General features: G+C 34.7%; 1 protein-coding gene across 2 annotated transcripts in view; it reads right to left on the bottom strand.

Moving 5' to 3' along the window:
* Positions 1-19458, bottom strand: part of ATP2B1 (ATPase plasma membrane Ca2+ transporting 1) — a 110638-nt gene that overhangs the window by 45630 nt on the left and 45550 nt on the right. For both annotated transcript variants that reach the window (XM_069490866.1, XM_069490865.1), the window contains exons 2-3: positions 13499-13927; positions 3346-3543 (exon numbers count right to left, since the gene is read on the bottom strand). In XM_069490866.1, the coding sequence (XP_069346967.1) occupies positions 3346-3543; positions 13499-13706 (406 nt within the window). In that variant the 5' untranslated portion in view covers positions 13707-13927. The remainder of the gene's footprint in view (positions 1-3345; positions 3544-13498; positions 13928-19458) is intronic.

Raw genomic sequence — 19458 nt, forward strand, 5'->3', positions numbered from 1 at the left:
ACATATTTCATATATAGTTCTACTCTATATGATAAGATCAGAATGATCTTGAAATAGACAGCAGTATTTTAAGAAACTGAATCCTTTTCTTACTGACAACCATTACAAATTTAGAGAAGCTGTAGAGAAAAAAGAAAGTAATATAAAGATCAAGTTACAAAAGGACTATGGTTTATAGTTATAAAAAATTTTCTTAATAATGTTTTCAATAAAGTCCAAATATAATAATAAAGATCTATTTTATTAAAGGTGTTCCCTTGAAAATATATTCAACTGAGAGATATGCAAAATCTAAATTCCGTCTATACTCTCTACCTCAGGGCAAATATTCCATTTTAAAACCCCCTACTTGAGCTATTTCTTGAGTGATGTATCAAGTGTGTGCACTAACAGTATACAGAAGTAGTTCTCAAAGTGTTGCTGAGGAACCCCACAGGTATCCTTGAGGTCAACTCAATTTTCATAATAATAAGACATTATTTGCCTCATATTTCATTAATGTAAAATAGAATTTTCCAAAGATAACATTACATATGATAATGTAACACATTAAATGCAGAAACAGATATGAGAATCCAATTATTTCCAATGAAGCCAGACATTAAAGAGATATGATGAAATGAAAAACATTACCACTCTTCATTATTTCATTTAAAAATTCATTATGGGGGGGATAATTTTCATCAAAATGCTATCTATGCTGATATGTACTAGGTTATTATTTTAAAATGCATTGATATTTTTTCCAGTTTTATTGAGGTATGAATGATAAATAAAAATTGCATATATATAGGGTATACAACATAATATTTTGATATATGTATATATTGTGAAATGATTACCACAATATCCATCATCTCACAAAGTTATTTTTTTGTGGTGAGAACACACTGATAAATATTTTTAAATTTCTCCATTTTAACTTAGACTAAATATCTATAACTCATATAATTAAAAAGCTCTTTGGAGTCTTTAATACTTTAAGAGTATAAAGGGGTCCTGAGACCAAAATGTTTGAGAACCTCCAGTATGCAGGCACCAGTAACTATAGATTTACTTATGGTGTGGACTATAGCATGTATTTTCACACCAAAGAGTATGAATAAGAAATTTTGATAATTTAGATTCTATGACTATAGATTTACAAATAAAAGATTTCCTTTAAAACAAGTTACTATATCTTCATGTTAAAACATAACATGATAAAAAGATACATGTAGTATACTAATAAATGTTAAAGAAAGAAACTTCAACCACTAAATAACTTCTCACCATGTAGCAAAAATCTTTCCATGTTTCATTAACAACTTCTAGCGGATATGACTCTTCCTTAAAGGGTCTTAAAACACTGACAACTCTAGATTATCTTCTCAGTTGGACTCTAATACCAGTATCTCCGTTAACAAATTTGAGAAAGTACCTGTCACTACATCCTACAAATGAAGCAGTTCAAATTCCAAAAATTTGTGTTCTAGACTTTGTTGGTAATAAACTCCACTCTACTGAAAACATTTTTCTTTAGTTTTCTAAAAGTAAAGAGATTTTTAATACTATGATAACTCACTCAATCCTGGAATATCCACTCCCAGTATTCTATAGTGACAGCTAGGTAAATGGGAAACTAAAGAATTCAGCTGTATGTTGCTAAACATGGTATGACCTCCTTTTTCATACAAACACATACATCTACAGCCCCCCACACACGTCCACATTCACATATACAGCCACAAATAGAAATATAACATTTTTTAAAATCTGGACTGATTTATTAAAAATGGTATAGTGGGAATCTGTAAGAACAGCAGGAATCTCTAAGAAGTGGAATTTCTGGTGAAGATTACTTCCTTTGGACTGTCTCCCCATTCAGTTCTTTTCAACAGCAAAATATGTATTATTTCTTTAATAAAAATAAAAAGTTCTAAAAATAATTTAGCTCAACGCTGACAATAGTATTGCCTAAATCCCTTCTTACCTACATCATTGATTCTCAACCAGAAGCAGTTTTGCCCCCTGTGGGACACCTGGTAAAACCTGGAGACATTTCTGGTTGCCTTAACTGGGGGGTGATTGTCAACAGAACTGCTGCTGAGAAACTCTGATCTATACTGATCTCAGATAGATAAACTGGCTTATTCTGTGACCAGCTCTCTTAAAAAAAGAAAAAGAAGAAAGTTCTCATATGAGCCCTTGCACATCTTTGAAGGAATTATTTCATATGATTACCTTAACTTTTAGAATTAGCAAATATTCATTAAACTCTCCATAACTTGATAGTATAAGAATAAAGCTTTCACAAACAAAAATATTTTAGTGAATCAGTGTTTTGTTACAGAAAATACTACTGGTTCACTTTATAGCTATTCGAATATAGTAACCAAAACCCAGGATAGATTTCCTGTATTATAGAAATGTACCAGCAGGAATATTAATTTTAAATAAATTTTTTAAAAGGCAAAGAAGAAGAAATTTAAAAGAGAAATGAAGGCCATAGAAAGATGAAAAAATACAAAACCATTGGCAGCTACAAGTTAAAGCAGAACTAGCACTCTACAGTGTATTTCTCAATTGGTCAGGATAACTTAATACAGGCTGAGTATCCCTTATCTGGAACATTTGGGACCAGAAGCGTTTCAATTTTGTTTGAATTTTAGGATATATGCATATACATGATGTATCTCGGGGACTGGACCCAAGTCTAAACATGAAATTCATTTATGTTTCATATACACCTTACACACATAGCAAAGGTACAAAAATTACAAAGGTAATTTTACACATTATCTTTAATGATTTTGTGCATGAAACAAAATTGTGTTAAGTACTTATGTGTGAAATTTTCCATTTGTGGCATCATGTCCGTGCTCAAAAAGTTTCTGATTTTGGATTTTCGTATTAGGGATGCTCAACCTATAACGTAAACATTTCTATAATGGCAAGGTAATTATCCAAATGGTGTATATAACAAAAATTTTAAGAACTAGAAAAGTAATGGATTTGAGAATAGAATTTTGTTTTCATAATGATGTTTTCCCAAAGAAACCAAAATTAAAAACTGGAATTACTGTATAATAGAATAGTGTTCTAAAAAAACAAAAACAGTGATAGCACAGACCATGTCACATATATGGCTTAGGTCTGTGCTAGACACACAGTATATGTATGAACATATATATGGACAGGTTATTTAACCTCTGTGCCTCACTGTAAAATGGAGGTGACATGATCTAACTCATAGCAAACGTCAATAAATGCTGGACAGCTACTGTTATTATGTATTAATTAAATGAACAAGCTGAACTAGCATCACATATACAAGTTTTCCCCTGTCCCCCACCATTTACTTACGTGTGGTATCCCCTTCTGGAGGTTGATAAAAAGAAAGGCCTAATGATACTATGGCTGCGATTTCTAATATAATTAAAGTGACATCTTGTAATGCTTCCCATACTAATTGAAGAAAAGTTTTTGGCTTTTTAGGAGGTATAAAATTCTTTCCAAACACTGCTTCTCTTCTTTCTAAATCTGCAGGGTTTCCGCTTAAACCTAATAAAGAGAAACAAATTTCAGTGGACAGTTTTACTACTTACAAATGAAAATATCTATTTTCATTCAAAGTACCTTAATTCATTACTCTTTATATTGCAACTCCTAAGACCCTACCAAAATGTTTATTTCCGTGCTTTAGACTGAGTGTACAGAATGTAAATCACTGAAAAACATGTGCAGTGCTTTAAAAGAACATTTTAGACTGAGGACTGGATTAAGCATTTTCACTTTCCCAAGGGCTTATTTTTGATCATACTGCCTTATACCATCTTGTAGATTGCTGGAGACCAGAGCTGAGAAGACTGATGGTTTTTATATTGAAGTTAAACATTTCCCTGACCTTAGGATGTTTTCCTTCTAAAACTAGGGACATTTATATACAAAGATATGAATGTAGATTTGATTTAGTTACAGCATCTTGGAAAATTAGTGAAAGTCTTTGATTTTCATTCATATTTATTGAAGAACAATGAAAAGTTAATCCATCATAAGCTCTAAAAGCTTCTTTACTAAATGTCTCTGTCATACTTAGACTGATTAGAGATTTGCAAGTCACAAAACACAGGACACTTAAGATGACCTTTCTTAAAAGAAACAGGTGGTGCTATTGACTGTACCTACTGTCACTGTAAGGGAGATGATACACTGTAAGACATAATATTTATTGTTTGAGTGGAATAATATTTATTGTATTGAACTCAAAAGATATGAGGAAGGAGGTTGAGAGTTGGATGAATATCCATTTTGGCTTGCTTTTACTCTATTCAAGCTAGTCCCCTCTAATTTAACCCTGTTGATCCTGTAAAACCCAGATACGCCAATTAGTTAATGCAAAGTATGTACATTATTGTGGTGACAGAGCAATACAGCAGTGGCAAGTCACATTTTTCCCTAGTCTATTTAAGAATGCTGAAGGAAAGAGCAGAGATACCAGAATAATATTACTTTTAATTTATCACATCAAACCTGACTTCAACTTGTGTTTTTGGCAAGAGACCATTCCAAAAGAACAAAGACAGGAAAACAGATTACTGGAAGGCTCTTGGCTCTAAGTGTTTTAACTATCAATCTCAATGCTGAGGCAGGCCGAGAATAGAAGAGGAGAACTAATTACACTTTTAGAATAAATAATGAGCAATGAACATACAGGTTTAAAGTAATTATTTACTTTATTGAAGGTACCAAAAAAACATTTCAGAGAATGTTCTCACTAGCGATTGTAGCAGGGTCCACACCAGGCAGTTCAGAAAACATTTTAGATTTCTGATGACAGAAGTCATCCAACTGAAAGCTTCCAAAGAGCTCTAAACTTTGAGACAGAGTCAATGGAAAGCAAGGCAGTGAAGGATTATAGTTAATAAGGATGGTATTAGACAGTGGATAAGTTCGTCCTCTCTCATATCTTAATGCCCTCACTAGCAAAAAAGGAAAAAAAACAGATTGCTATCCCTCCCTTTGTTGGTCTCCAATTTTTTTTTCTAACAAATTTGTTTGGAGATCATCATTGTATCAGTTTAACTCACACTGAATAGAGACTACCATTAATTGTATGCCTATAACACCCGATAGTTTTAAATATCACCACTTTAACCAAATAATTGGTCAAATCTTAACTTATATTGGTCATAAAAAGAGCCAGTATTTTATGCTAATGCTGAAAAGAATAGCCACAGAGCAAAAGATAGCTTAAAAACACACCTGGGAGGAAATCTGGGAGGTAAAAAAAAGCAGCTGGTCCTAAAGGTTATTATAATTCTTCTAAACTACCACCACACACACAAGCATACACCTAGGGCAGGCACTCTACCAATAAAGCTGTCTGGTTTAGCAATTAGATGACCCTAGGTTCCAGTTCACCTACTGTAATCTTATACAAGACACTAAACCTCTTTGGGGGTCAAAGGTCGGCATTAATATTTGTTGTTTAACTTACAAAGTTGTTTTGAAGTACCAAAGGAGAAAGTATATAGTTTGCAAATCCTAAATTACAGGATAAGTGTTATTAAGCTAAATAAAGGGAAGATAAGTTACACACTAATTGAACACTACAGGTACTAATTCCATTTGGGGGACAATTTCTATTAATAATAAACTTACACAATCTAAATATAATAAACCTAATAGTTTTGATCAATAATCTATTTCCCAACAGGTATTTACTGAATACCTACTGCTTCCAGGAACTGTTCTGTGTGCTGAGGAGTCAGTATGAACAAGACAATTCCTACATTCAACAAGCTTGTATTATACTAGAGGGAGACAAACAAGTGGATAATTAAAATAATTAAAGACACAAATAAGTGCAATGAAGATGATGAAAGAAGGCCACTGGAACTCTCTTAGTAGGTGCCATTAGGCTCTCTGAGGAGTTGACGTTTGACTTGAATCTGAAGACGAAGAGTTAACCAGAGAAGCCTTTAGAGCAGAGTATATTCAGCAGCACAAAAGCAAATACAAAGGCCCTGAGACCAAAACACGGACAAAAGATTCAAAAGCCAGAAACAAAGCCACTGTAGCTAAAACCCAGTGACCAAGGAGGAAAGGAGAGAGGGTCAAAATGGAAAAAGTGGTCACAGACAAGATCATGGGGCTATGGAGAGAGGACTTGCGTCCACAAATGATTTTAAAGCAGGGTAGTGACAACTAATGTGCCTTTTAGAAAGGCCATTTAAATTGGTATGTGAAGGATAAATTGCAGAGTACAAGGGTGGGGGAAAATGACCAGTCAGGAGGCTGTTGCAGTACAAAGTAAGAGATGATGGTGCTTAAATCTAGGCTTTAAAAGTGGAGGCAAAGAGAGGTAACTGGATTTGCCAGGTATCTTGGAAGGAGATCAGACAACTTGCTGAAGGACTGGATATGGGATGAAAGGGAAAGAGAAGAATCAAGAATGATATCTAGACTTTTTTTTTTCTTTTTGGTCCAAGCACTTGAGTGGGTAGATGATGGAGTCATTTACCAAGATAGGGCAAGCTTTGGGAATTGAAGAATTGAAGGGGAAAGGGAGAGAGGAATTAATGGTTCTGTTTTATAGATCTAAATAAGTGGAGATGTCCAGTAGACAGCTGGCTATCCATATTCAGAACTCAACTGTATATTGATGAGTCTGATCCAAAGACTCATCAATATACAGATGATTCTAGAGCCACGGGCCGATGAGAGCTACCAGAAAGCTAGGGTAATCAGACAAGGAAGCAGGGCGGAGGCTGCAACCTTGAAGCACTCTAACATTGACAGTCAGATGGGGGAAGAGAAGTCAAAGGCAACTGAGAAAAAATAGCCAGTGAAGGCAGGGGGAGCAGGCAAACAAAACATGTTCATGCAGTACTACAAAAGACTAGAGAAGAAAAGAATTTTTTTTAAAAGATGATGTGGCTGACTCAGCAAATAGTGTTACAAGGTTGAGTAAGATAAAGACAGAGAATGGAACACTTTCTTTCACTAAATAGAGGCTGATGACCTTGACAAGGTATCTTCCAGTGGAGTGGTGTGAAAGAAAGTCTGATTAGAAAGAGATGAACAGAGGATGGGAATGAGCAAGTGGAAACAGTAAGAATAGAGAGTTTTTTCCAGGAGTATGATGCAATGGGGACAAACAAATTCGTAAAGGTGAGTTAAAATGGCTTTTACTTGTATTTCATTTTTTAAAGGGAGGTGACAGATATTAAGACAAGTTATTTAACCATTGAGAGTGATCAAGTAGAGAAGATGACATTGATGATGCTATAGGAGACAAAGGATAATACTAGAGGTAAAGCCTTTGTAGAGGGATAAGAGGGGAATGGAATGCAGGGCTGAGGTGTTAGCCCAGTATGTAGATACGAGGAGGCTAACACTGTAAGGAGGGAGAAAGTAAAGTGCGAGAGGAGAGATACAGCTAAGCTGGTAGAACTGGTAATGAAATTACCTGGACCTTGCTTTAAAAACAAAAGATATGATATCAAATTATTAGGAATATTTATGAGTCAACATAATGAGAAATCTTCTGCCTAATTAGCTCAGTTGATTGTAGCATTGTGACAATGAAGCCAAGGTCATGCATGGGATTGATCTCCTCATGGCCCAGTTAGCTTCACAGAAACAATATAACCAAAAAACATCAAAAGCAGCATCAGAATTATATGCTTTGGGGATCTGGATCCACCACTGTGGGGAGTAAGAAAAGCTTATTTGTTCTATGAGTGGATAATAGCTCAATAGTATCGTTTTTATATTTGAAAAGAAAAGAACATATTATGGAATAAAATGCAAATCATTTCAAGACCTTGATGTTCTACAAGAAAATGTAGCATCCCAATTGCTGGGACTAATAAAATTATGCCCCAGTTTAGGAAATGAAGAAGGATAGGGGACAGTTTACTGGAACGTTGGGAGCAGGTAGGTTTAACTAAAAATCATGGCTAATACAAAGCATATAGTACACTCTTATCAAATTCTGTACTTTAAATTATCTATATTTGTGCATATATTATATGTATGTGTGTCTGTGTGAGATGGTTGGCGTGGCAGCAGCAACCAACCTGACTTCTCTAAGTGAGGCACATAGGAAAACATGCAGACCAAGAAAGTATATAAAAATTTATGTTCATTCTTCTTCGGAAACAGTCTAATATTCTCACCATATTCTCAGTATCAAAAGAGGAGGTGATCCATCCTGCACTCCCAAATTTAAGAGCCACTGGCCTAAAGCCAGACTTATGTATTCTTTCCCAAATGCCTACCATGTGACAGGCACTAAGCATACTAAAGGAAATGAATCAGACAGGATGCCTTTGCCTGGCACTTGCCTTCAAGGAACTCATAATAAGTAACCAGTTAAACACACTGGGTTGTGTGTGTTTTGGGCTTTCAGACCCAAAGCTCAGGAGAAAATCCTGGACTAGATCTGCAAATGTGGCAATCACCAGTCTCCAGATGGCACATGAAGTTATGGGAGTGGATGGTATCATCCAGGAAAGTGTACAGATGAACAGAAATCTGAGGATAACCAGCATCTAAAGGAAAGTACAAGAGGCTAATGTGACTGGCCAGATAGGAACAAAGAAAACCCTAAGGGTACAACGCTATGAAAGCCAGAAGAGAATGTTCTGAGAAGGAACTATGTCTTGTAATCTGAAAACTGAACTTAAAAACAACAACAAAAAAACCCCTCTAAGGCCATGCTACCTCAAACTCTATCAAATGAGACTTTAAAAATATATATGCTGCAGAGTAGTAGTAGTCAATGTCACAACTATCTTCAAAAAATTCATCAGCAATGAAAACTAGTGACTAGAGCAGCTATTAAATTAAATGTATAATTATTACAGTGGCAATAAATTTCTAGGACAAGGTCATGCAGGATCATCAATATAAAACCCTCACTGGTAACTCTACACAAATCTTAAAACACATGCCTGGCACACCATGGCTAGGCAAATACTTGAGGAATGACTGTGCTAGCTAACCTGTATAACCAAGCATATATTGGGGCTTTAGAGCATTCTTATAGCAGCCTATAAATCATTGATTTATCCTAAGTGAAAGGCTGATTTTTTAAACAGTTAAATATACATTTCTATGTGTGAATGTTAATTTTATTCTATTATACCATGAAGACATGGTTAAAGTACACCATTACTAAGAGCCTTACTTCTAGTGAGTGAAAACATAAACCGTCACCTGAAACATTTTGGAAACATTAGGCAGCCAGGGACAATTGCTGTTGACTCTTCCTTGCTTTCTACAGCACACTGCTCTTTTGTTTTACTCTCTCCTGCTGTGATTTTTCTTTGGCTTTTTTTCCCCTCTTCTACCTAATTTCAGGAACCACCACCTAAAAAGCTTAGTGTCCCATTTGCTTTCTTGCCCCTTACAAGTCCATGGGCCATGCCTCTTACAAAATACAACCCAGCACCAGCCTTTTATGAATTTTTATGAATTCATTTTAATACTCTGCTTAATGTAGTAATACTGAATAATAAACAAGGTACTAGAGCTAGAGGTCTGTAACCTTATTATTAGCAAGTCTACCATTCAGTATACAATATACAGCTAACACAGGAACATATTAAAATGAAAAAGATACCAAAACCTAGTGTTAAACATGTTAAGGATCAAAAAATGTGATTCAGAATATAAATAAGTCAATGTAGGAAAACATCAAAGATACAAAAGAAAAAAATTGTGGAGGGAATTTTATGCAATTGGATGTTATAAGCAGGTTATTTTGGTATAAAAGTGTATTCTTCAATTCAGAGGACTGTAAGATAGATGCCTGCTCTAACAGAGCTAAAAATATGAAGTTGTAAGTCTCAATTCCAGTTAACCTTGCAATTTATAGTTCCCATTCCTTTAATAGCGATGATGGTCAGTAAGAACAAATGGGAAGTTTTTAACATGGAAATTAAACACCTCCTGTTGATGAGTATACATATAGCAGTCTATTCTGTTAGAAAACATTCTGCTAGAAACATATGCTGTTAAAAAACAACTGATAAATTGTTGGGACAAATGAAGAAGTACACAAATACAACTTCTTGAATAGGGCACATTTTTAAAGACCAGATCAATAAACAGAAGCTTAAGACAAAATTTTTTTCACCATGTAATTCGAAAAAAAATTTTTGTTTTTCCGTCAAAAAATACTACTGAGAGAAAGGAACACGGGTATCTCTTTCTCAATATCTCAACTCTATTACGAGTTGTGAAATGTATGTGAAATGAACTTTTATAATAGGGAGTATGCTATGGTGGTCAAAGGATAGTCTCTCTAGCCAGAATGAGACTGTAGCCAGAGAGTGACTTTCGATAAATTATCTTTTTGTGCTGTGGGTTCTTCAGAGGTAAAATAGGATAAAGGTGTCACATAATAAAAAAGATGTTAAAATATTAACTCATTTTAATATTTGTAAGTGCTAATAATCAAACTGGCATAAAAAGTGTTACCCATTACAAGTGTGACCTATCATTTTGGTGGTGGTTCCTAAGAAATGCCCTGGGTTCTTCCTCCAGATTTTACAGCAATCTACTATTGGCACCTCCAATATTTCTGATTTTCCTTCTCCACTCATTTTTCTCGTAAGCATGTATCTATCATCAACACACTACACATTTCATTTAGTTGTACTGTGAATTGTCTGTCTCTCCCATGTGAAAATAAAGCAGGGATTTTTGTTTCATTCATGGATGGGCACCCAGTGCCTAGAAAAGTACCTGTCACATAGCAGATACCCAATAAATACTATATTCCAGCAATTCTAAGATGCACATATTCTTACGTTTTATTAAAATCTCTGAAATTGGGATGTGCTCTAATCATACATTTTTTACCATCTTCCAATAACTGCCAACACTTTTTTTTTTTTTTTTTTTTTTAGGGGAGGTACATAAAACACATGACAATCACACCCCAGGTCTGATAAAAGATGGTATGTGTTAATGAATGAATGAATGAATGCAAGAACTAAAGGGACAGGCAAACAACTTCAGTTTTACCTATTCAAAATTCATGTCCTTTGAAGAATAATTTTAATTCTCACTCTCTCTAACTATAAACAGGTTATTCTAACAAAAGAATACTTGCCATCTAGATTATTTCCTTGGGCATACAAACTTCTAATTGCTTATCTTGATGTTTCATTTGTTATTGGTCTAGTTGATGACAGTGACAAAATGTTCACTGGCTTTCTGAGTGAATTATTTCTATTAAATTAAACTAAAACTATGAATATTTCTTTGGAAATAATATTCCTGTGAAGGCTGCTAGTTTTTATTTATACTTTCAACAAATGTAAACAGAAATATAATGCTTAAAATGGCTTGTTTCACATTCTTTAAAAGAACAGTTCAAACTGACAAATTGTATATATAAACAGTGAAGACAATAGTTTATACAAATTTTAGCAAATACTAAATTCACAATACTAAGAAGAACATGAGCAAAAATTTTCTAAGAATAAAAAAGGGGGAAATAATGCACACATTTACTAAATAGCAGAAAGTAGTAACAATTCACATAAAATTTTGAGTGTTAAAGGAATATTTCTAGAGGTTATCCATAGATTTCATCATGCTGCCAAAAGAGTACATAATCACCCCCTTCCCAAATTTTAAAAACCACTGTACTTAGGTGCAAAATTTTCAGTTAATTTCAATAATTAAACCAAAAATCAATGCAAAGAGTACATTTGCATTGCAGTTTCTTTTGTGCTGTTCTTTTGGGCAAACTAATGAGAAATCATGTCTATAAAAGTGAGAGGGCATAACAGAAGGGTATTCAGTTATTAGAAGACAAGAGCGTTGATTAACAGCAAAGAAATACAAAGACATGATTAGGGGAAATACAGTTAAGTGTAGATTTGAAACAGAACTTCAACACTTTTTATGAACAAACTATGTTGTTACACTGAGAGCTCTTTTATGTTAACATCTATCAACATAGGGCTCATGAAACATCCAACCACATTTCAGACTGAATGTAGTTAAGTACATGTTTAACATGAATTAATGAATCTACCAAATGAGAACTGCATATTAATGGGCAAATCACTAAGATGCTATAAAGTTAACTAGTATTTCAAGGTGGATTTGCATAATGAACAAGCTCAGGATTTTGTCAAATTACTATTAAAGTCCATAGGACTGTTCCATATTCCCTGAATCTACAGCAGTAACAAGGATTCCAACTACCTTAAAATGGTATAGTATATATAAGGAATAACTAAGTAGTTCATGTTTCTAGTGGTTCTGACTTGAAAAGATCCAGAGAATCTCGAACAGTTAACAGGTCTTGCAGAAAAAGAACATACTCCAACTAGTCTGAAGAAGCCCTTTTGGGACATGTGTGAATACTAACTCTGGCTTCCTTAAATCTCAGAGGAACCAAAGTAACTACCTATCTTTAAAATAATTAGCAATTCACATAGAATTATGTAAAGGTTTTAAGAATTTTTTAATGTGACAAAGTTATTTAACAATTTTAGAAATGATTTTTTGCTGTTGTATTAAATGTTATCAGAAGCAGTAGAATGGCATAAGATGTTTCAGAAAAAAAAGTTAAGAAAAACACTTTTGCATAATTTCTCTAGAATTGTTTTTGGAATACATACTAATATACTTTAAGATTTTACATTAATAATTTCTCATCCTTACTAAATTGTGCTCACCAAACATTCATCCTCATGTGTACCCTCCTCCCCACTCCATCTCTGCAATTTAGAAATGCCTTCTTGAAACTTTCAAACCTAATTTTATGTTCAACATGACCAGTGTATAAAAGTCCATCTTCTGAAATCATTTCAAAGACCATAATGCAATAAAGTTACAATGAATTTTCTTTTCTTGATTCTCAAAAAGAAACCTACTACAAATCAAAATTTATGAAACCAAAGGCTTCCTTGAACACAGGGAAATTCAACATAGACTGAAAACTATTTTTAATCAAAGGAATGTCTGGTAGGTAAAAAAAAAAAAAATCTTACTGCCAACTAATCTACTTCATTTGCTTTAGGACCTCCTGAACAAATCATTAATGTTTAGGTTAAGCTCCACAAGCTAAAAGCTACTTGGTCAGCTACTGGCAGTGACAACTATTTTAAGCCACCTGGCAAAATGAAGGATAGTGAGCAGAGTTTATTTCCACTGAATCCCCAGGAGACAACCAAGCCTGGCTCCTTCCTCTATAGCTCAAATGGAAAGATAATCTTATTATCATAAACAAGCTGCAATAATATGTACAATAGGACAAAATATTTCGTCCCTCCAATCTAAAACACACAAATTCATCTGCAGTACTATATTTTGATCTAAAGATACTTTAACTGCACTTATCTGATAACTAATCCATTTTTAATATCACTATAATTATGGCATAATTATACTACAGCCAAGACAATATAAGCACGTTTATTTATAAGCCAAACACATAGCACTCTCTGCACAAAGGACCAAAAATGAACATGGTAACACTTACCTTCATTGGGAGATGTTTTCAACTTGGTGCAAATTCCATAGACATCTCCATAGCTTTCCTGTATCTTTCGTAATGCATCTGTGGACCTAAGCTCCATGAGAGCTCGCAGCTCTGCGAGTGTAATTCCAAAGTCTCCATCATGATTAGCTTCCTTCAAAGAGTTTTTCACACCGCCATATGCAACTGAGTTGTTTGCCATGTCGCCCATTACAAGTATAATTTATTAGGAGGAAAATGTTTCCCAAAAGAATCTAATTTTCACTTGATATATTTCCAAGATGAAAATCTTTTAAATATGAAAGTCTTTCTCAAACCAAACACTCATTGTATGACTTGGTAAAACAGCATCAGCAGCAACAATTCCCAGAGAAGTATTCTAACCTTTGGCCCATGGCTAGTTTCTTCATATCAATCATGAGATGTGTACATCTGCAAGAAGAAAACATTTAAAAGTTAATAAAATCTTAGAGTATTATGCACATAAGAATACTTTCTAAATGTTATCAGGTAGTTAATCAAAGTACATCATTAAATTATAAAAATATTTGTGAATTATAGTCTCATGCCTCCGACATATTTTACATGATAAAATATCAAAGTGTAACTTCTAAATAAAATTATCTATCAAAAGACATTAGATCTTATTATTAAATGAAACTGCATTTCACATGGACTGAATTTTATGGTCCACTCAGTATTTACTGTTATTAATAGTTACCATTCACGCATTTACTTTCCAAGCACTATGCTAGTTGCTATAAATTCATTCTCTCATTTAATCATCACAATTTAATCCTATGAGGTGTTGCTACTACTCCCTACTCTACTAAGAAAAGTAAGGCTTTGAAAAATTGAGTTTTATGCATCGCTAACAAATGGCTAAAATGTCTGCTGAGCTGGACTCTCTCCAAGCCCATATTCCTTTTAATACTTGAACCTATCTCTTTAAACCTTTCATACAGAATAGCCCCTGAAAGTACAAAAACACACTTTAATGTGGTTTTCTACAATTTTCTTTGGCCACTCTGTGACTCCACCATCTTTTGGCTGTCTAAAACTATCTTCCACCATGATTTATGTCACACGTCACCACCTCATGTTTTCCTTTGACCTCCTATCTAAAGAAATTCTCTACTCCTTAGTTTTTCCTGCAACTCTTTTATTTTCCTTGACTATCCTCATCTGAAATTATCTTGTTCATTACCTTAATCTGAAATTATCTTGTTCACTTGCTTTTATGTTATTATTTTGTCTCCTTCCACCTACAGTATTGGTTCTGAAGGCAGAGTTTGTCCATTTTCATATCCTAGAACCCAGAAGTGTGTCAGACACATGACAGACACTAAGTTTGAGGAATGAATAGATACATTAATTTCTTTACCATACTTTCAAGGCCTCCTATTATTCCAATCTACCCAAAGATAAGCTCTCAGTTCTTCTTTCCGCATATATATCATTTTAACAATCACCTCAAAGTTTACATGCCCAACATTGGATCCATCTTATTCCTTAAACAGCTTTCTTCTGTAATCACCATTATCCTAATCACCTGGGCTAGAAATCATAAATCATCTTTGATTCCATGCTTTCCAGCTTCAGCATGTTACTGAGTTTGGTTAATTCTTCCTTTGAAAAGTCTCTTCTGTATAACCCTTTTCTTTCTTATTTTCAAGTCCCTCTATGAGAATTATAATTGCTACTCCCCAGGTTCTTCCTCATTCTAGTATCTCGTACATCCAATCCCTTGTGTATTTTGCTGTTACATTTAGTTTTTAAAATAGGCATCATGCCACTATATCTAAACCTACAGTATGAAAATGCAGTCTAATTGCTCGTGTGTCTGTTTGCCTGTATTTTACAGATTCAATTTTTCTCCTTTCTTAAGCAATCCACCTGTATTCCAAAACACTTAAAAAAAAAAAAAGTTTGATGATTAGGAACTAGAAAAGATACCTACTGGTAAATGCAATTAATCTTCAGCTACGAAATTGTTACGAGAATGTTTGCAAATCATGATATATGGTCCTTGTACTTCAGCATGTCTCAAAATCACCTGGAGGGCTGGTTAAATTACAGATTGCTGGGCCTCACCTCCAGAGTCTTAGATTCAGTAGGATTAGGGTGGGGCTCCATAATTTGCATTTCTATTAAGTTTTCAGGTGATGCTGACACTATTGTTCTAGGAGGGAGTACACTGTGAGAACCACTGGACTGAAAAATGGGCTAAAAACCTGGAATTCATACCAGTGTGAGGATGGCTGGTTGAGGCAAGTTTGCTTGCCATGGGTTAAATTTGCAAGAATGTGATAGCTATAGATTCTGCAAGACATTTTCTTTCGTTGCCTGCTTTCTCCCACTTCACAAATCTTTATGCTTGTCCAACTATTACCAATTTTATTCATCTCCTAGGCAAAGTGGGTTCCCTCCTACTCATACATCAATTATTATAACAACCTAACTTCAAGAACTGGAGGGGTTGGTTATTTGATAATCTCCCTAAGTTTCCATATCCAAGATTTTTGGCCTGAACATCACACCAACCCTAAAATAGATTATTTAACAGATAAAATAATTAAGATTCATAAATCCATGTGCTGAGGACATGAGTTCATCTGTCCTCTGGGTTCCATAAAAGGGAATTTTCCTCAAGAACTCCCAGCCTGCTACCCTACATATTATCACTGAGATGAAATAACCTGCCCTACAGGAGACTTTCCTAGAGAAAATAGACATATGTAACTTCTTCACCTCTCTCCCTTTTTTTGGGAGCCAGACGCTTGCAGGGGTCATGCGTTCTGGTCTGAGTTTTTAGGGGCAGACCCCCAAGTTAAAAAGCCTACAATTGCTCAAAGTGCTGGAGTAGAGGTAAATAACGGGTTATGGATTCATTATTAGAACCTCATTGCTGTCACACAAAAACTCAATCCTCCACCACTCTAGCTTTTATCAATAATAAAACTAGGGGGATGGATGACGAGAGACTGCTTGCTGGGTACAATGTGTGTTGCTTCACTGATGTATGTACTGAAGGTTCCTGACTTTACCACAATGCAATATATCAATGTAGTAAAACTGCACTGTACCACATGAATATATATATATATATATAAACAATAAATGGGAAGAAATAAAATAATAAAACTGATCTTTGAACTCCTATGTACCAATCTTTGTCTTTTGACAGAATTCAAACAGGAGAAAAGAGTGTTATTTTTTGGATGCCCTTTAAATTTCTCAACAATAGGGATACATGTGTGACTCAAAAAGCCATGCTTCTTCCATCTTACTGCCTCCACACTAAGTCTTCACGTTCATTAGGTCAGAATGGAAGTTTCTGCAGGTCACAAAACAGTCAAATAACATCAAAGGTACCAATTTATATGATAAAATCAGAACTGGAGGGGCATTATGTGCATATTTGTTACTTGCCACCTCAGCATCCTTTTCCTCACCTTTCAGCAATAGCCCCACTTTTCATTTAGGGATCTGTGCTTCCTGACTCTCCACAGAATCTGAGCACAGCTCCATCCCCAGCGGCTATGCTGATCACTGGTTCAGGGTGTGCATGTCACCCAACAAGAGCCAGTGGGTGGCAAGGAGACTTTTGCTGTGACTTTGGGGCACAGAGTTGTTTCTTCCTACTGAACTTAAATCTGAGAGAGATGTGAAGAGCTATCGTGGCCATCTGGTACTACAGGGGGAAAGCCTCTGAGAATGGATCCAACAGAGAGGATATGGAGCACAAAGAGTGAGTGACAGCGAATGGGGTGAGGGAGGGGAAAGCACACGCATGCGCCTGTCAGTCTGGTACATCACTTGAGCCCCTGGGTTAATCAGTGACTAAAGTTTGTCCTATCCCTGATCTTTTCAGTGATTTGTCAATAAATGGCTTTTAGAGGTTGTTTTCTATTACTTTATAACCCAGAAATCTTTAAGTACATGATTACCAATTATGTTCAATTCCCTCACTGTTTAAAGAAAAGTAAGTCAAGGCAAAAACACCAAATGCAAACAAGCCATTTTCCAAAAGTGAACTACTTTAATTATTGATTACCTACAAATTATACAGCAGGCTGTGGTCTATATCTAGATCATCTACAGCTTCTATTTTCCTCTTTACCTACTCTTCCATTTATCTAACTGGTTGCCTGACAAAAATGCTAAGGACAACAAAATAATTTTGCTTTTCATTTTTTAGCTACAATATGACAGATGAGATATACACTATTTGGGATCGAGGTACAAAAGAAAGCAGCACATCTATTTTGCTTCTGTTTGTTCTCTAAAAGATTTTTACTTTCTATTTGAAAAGTTTAAGAAATAGAAAGTGGAAGCTGAGGCCCCAGAAGAAGATTTTAAAGAAAATAAATAATAGCTACTCTACGTAGGCCTCCTGCCCTAACAAAACTTATCCCAGAATAAATTATCTTTGGTCAAATCACTTTTGGTAGTCTTTGAGGTATTATGAGAAAAGACACAGGTAGCTGAAGACTAGAGTTGGGCAAAAATGGTTACAGTCTTCAGAAAGGAGGGTAAGGTCGCTTCCTTACTCCATAGTAAATTAAGCTTTGCTATGAATGGGCAGGGCCCCAAAAGATGACAAAAAGATGATTATGAGATCCTAGTAATGAGTGGAGCTCATAAAAAAAGCTTTGTTAAAAACATAAATTCAATTCCTTCTTCACAGGGTCACTTGACTTCTAGATCAGGGAAAAATTGTATGAAAGGTATCTAGACTCAACAGCAACAACAACAAAAAATCACTTATTAGAAAAACTAACAGAAATATAGAATAGCTAAGTAAATTATGAGGTGAAATATGGAGCTCTAAAAATGATTATTATTATATAGCAACATGAGATTTCTTCAGGCAAGACAGCAAATATATGCTAATACAATTAAGTATATTAGAAACAAGAGGGACAACACGGAAAGAGGTGTTTTTAATGCACTGTTGAGTTTCTAATTCCTGAATAATTCTAAACCTTTGTTAAGTGATTCAAAGATCTAGAAATTGTGTTTTTCCAATCCACAGGTGACTTGAAGCTAGGTAAATCAGCAAATACATTACATGACAGAATTGGGATCCAGACAGATGGAACTGAGAGGCTAAATTTAACTGGTACAAAAGTATGATCTCCCACATTTAATTCCAAAAACATAACTGTACAAAGATGATATATAAGAAATGCAACAGCATATATGCAACGACAAAGGTCCAGTTTACTCAAAGCTAAATATTCATTAACTTGGTGTTAATAAGCATAATATAAATGCTTTCTCCTCTCACCCCCAAAATGAGAGTGTTCTTAGGCAGTAAGAACAGGAGCCTAGTATCTAACAAAGAGAGGTAACAGACCTATCTACTTTGGCTCAGACAAGCACACCTATTACGTTACAGGCTTGTCTGTAAAATAAAGATACAATTAACAGTGCACATATCAATAAATGTGTTAATACATGTAAAACACTTTGAACTTAGCCTGACACACCTGATACACAGTAAATAATAAATATATTTTAGTTACTTAAGAATATTTGCAGATACCTTCCACAGAGAAGCCTTCCCCAACCCTGCCCCCAGCCATTTCAAATGAGTAATGTGCAAAGAAATACAATTTTTAAACCTAGAGAAAAAGAAAATCAGTATATTACTGGACACACTGAAATAATTTAAGTGTTAAGTCAAATTTCTACTTAGTAATTCCACTATGTATCTCAGTAAATTTTTAAAAATGTAAGACTAGTATTTGCAAAGGTTTCTTAATCCACGACTGGTTCTATATGACACAAATTATCAATCTGGGGTTTTAAAGATAAAGACAGCTTACGTTCATTCGTTTAATGAGAATAAAAAATGCTTCAAACTCTTAGTGCTTTGGTGCTTAACTACTAGTTCATGTATAGTATCTCATAAATTAAAATGTATTTAATATCAACTTTGACATAAGTGCCCAAAA

The sequence above is a fragment of the Eulemur rufifrons genome, chromosome 16, assembly GCF_041146395.1.
Source record: "Eulemur rufifrons isolate Redbay chromosome 16, OSU_ERuf_1, whole genome shotgun sequence".
Taxonomy (NCBI): domain Eukaryota; kingdom Metazoa; phylum Chordata; class Mammalia; order Primates; family Lemuridae; genus Eulemur; species Eulemur rufifrons.